The following is a 2,385-nucleotide window of genomic DNA, read 5'->3' as shown; positions in this document are numbered from 1 at the left end:
AGATAGATTATGGGTTAATATAGGTCTAACTGTAAAGAAATTATGTTTAGTTCAGAAGGTATGGCCTTGTTGTTCTCTTGCAAACGTTTATCTGCTTAGTCTTCAAGTTTTTCTTTGCATGTGTGCCTAATATCATCGATTCATGTCATTATATTTGTCCTCATTCCAGCATCGAAGGGAGCGTATGAGTAAAAGACTTCAGAATTTGTAGGATCTTATACCAAATGGATCTAAGGTATGCTAATGAAACAATGTCATAAGATTTGCAACATTAATATAACATTGTGATGTTGTTCAGAAACGTTTACTACTCACGAACGTGAAACATCCATTTAATGGGTACCAAGGATACCTCATAATATTCATTAACTGTATCTACATCTTTCTGATACATCATATCACATGTTTGCAATAAATGTATCTACATCTATCTGATACATTACCATCTTACTATATTTATGCAATAAGTTAAATTTCATTTTACTTTAAAAGCGTAATTTTTAGATAGCAGATTAGCATTGAAATAGAAACTATATAAGATCTGCTGTGATATTACTACATAGATGCCCGGAGCACATGTCCTGGAATTTAAACTAAACTTAATACTACTTACATGTACTAAACCTCCATTAACAACAAATAGTGCACCTTGTTCTGTATGCGACCTATGGATTACACTGTCGAATATTTGCTACAAAACTTCTTTCGATTAATGACCACCTTGAAAATGCATATTGAAAATTAAAAAATACAGCCTTCGCACTGCTCAGAAAAAATATAACTTGACATCAACATTCTCTTGACGAGCACAAAACAACACATGTCCTTTGGTAAATTAAGGACTTCAAATCACCGTTAGCTTCAAGTAGATACGTTGATCTTCAAGTAGAGACCACAGCACGGAAAATGTCATTCAAAGGCATGGTGGAAACCAGCGAAGCCCATAGCAGTTCTAGTGCCTGATAAATAAAAATGTATTATGGTCTTCTCGTCAACAACATAGTTATGAACACAAAATATAATAGTTATAGTATCTCCTTACCTCATCGGGACCCACACTCGCATTTCGCTCCGCCAAATCCGATAAATCTTTGACATTGAGCTTATTGAGCAAGTTAAGGCTGGTGATGGTTGATGAGGGAGATATCTGTAAGTCATCGGTGATTATGAAGGTAACCGTCTCCTTCACATATCCTCCCCCGCCGCTTCCACTTCCACTTACTCCTACAGCATCAGTTCTATCTCCCATGGAAGGGTTCTGCAATTGCACCTGATAGCTCGTATTGTTGCCGCAGGAACACCTGCCACCTATTTGACTAGTCATATGGTGGGTACCGCCATTTTGTAGTTACCTGCAAACATAATAGACTGTCGGTGTGGGTGTCATGTCTGCCGACTGTATTCGAAGGATTTTGTTGGAAAGGTTAGGTATAACGTTAGGCTCCAGTAAGTCAGATTTCTCGGAAATCATAAACATAGTCTGCAGCTTGTCTACACTGTTGTAAAGATTAGTGAGGCAGCCGATTCTCTTTGCTTGTTTCAACGCTGAAAGCAATTTGAGAACAGAACCCGTTGGTAACGTGAGAAATCTGAAGGGAATATCGACAAAACCCTTTCCTACCTCTGCATACAATATCTTCTGACTTTTCTTGTTCACCAGCATACCATTGAGGATATTTTTCTTGAGCATCAATGTAATTTGTGAATGATGTGAATCGCCATCAACCATCATATTAGATTTTGTTTACGACCACAGGTTTTCATATTTAATACAACATGTGGCGTGAACACGTTCACGTCCTTTGTCAAAGGTGAAGGTATGTGAAAATGTAATCGAGAAACCGATTCATAAATTGCCATTTAATAATAATCAAGTTTTTACGTACCAAAACATAGTCGTATGGTACTGTATCACATGTAGGCAAGATGTGTTTCCCATGCATAATCAAGGTTTTAGGTACCAAAACTTACCATATGATACTGTATCACATGTAGGCTATGTCATCTACAGAGGCCTAAGAAAGAATGGGGTGAATGGTCAAAATGGCCACAAAAAAAAAAAAAAAAAATTAAATCAAGAAATTTGTTATGTTTAAATCATACTTTTCATGATAGAAATAGATTTAGTACTATCAAAGACTTTCTCGACACTTAAAATTTTGAAATTTGAAAGCTATACGCTAGATTCACCAAAATCCTTATCAGATTTTATCAAAATCTTTCCAAAATTTCCATAATTTTCAGGACAAAAAAACTAGTTGTTACACTACCATTACCATCCAAATACAATCTTTTGTAAATGTCATTTAATTTTGCATGATTTTTGGTGCATACACATGTATAGATACAATAGAAAATTTAGCCAAAAACTTGGGATAATAAGGC

At 35.7% G+C, this 2,385-nt stretch overlaps 1 protein-coding gene across 1 annotated transcript; it reads right to left on the bottom strand.

Moving 5' to 3' along the window:
* Positions 1 to 881: 881 nt before the first annotated feature.
* LOC149217851 (uncharacterized) lies at positions 882 to 1,729 on the bottom strand. The gene is made up of 3 exons (XM_089390382.1): positions 1,361 to 1,729; positions 1,043 to 1,258; positions 882 to 959 (listed from the first exon to the last, which is right to left on the bottom strand). Exons 1-3 carry the CDS (start codon positions 1,727 to 1,729, stop codon positions 882 to 884), a joined length of 663 nt encoding a protein of 220 aa, XP_089246508.1.
* Between the last annotated feature and the right edge of the window lie 656 nt (positions 1,730 to 2,385).

Source organism: Pinus tabuliformis, chromosome 1_1 (genome assembly GCF_031772625.1).
Source record: "Pinus tabuliformis cultivar Carrire ecotype Pingquan chromosome 1_1, CPIR1, whole genome shotgun sequence".
NCBI classification, from domain to species: Eukaryota; Viridiplantae; Streptophyta; class Pinopsida; order Pinales; family Pinaceae; genus Pinus; species Pinus tabuliformis.
This window is presented reverse-complemented; position numbering and strand designations above follow the sequence as displayed.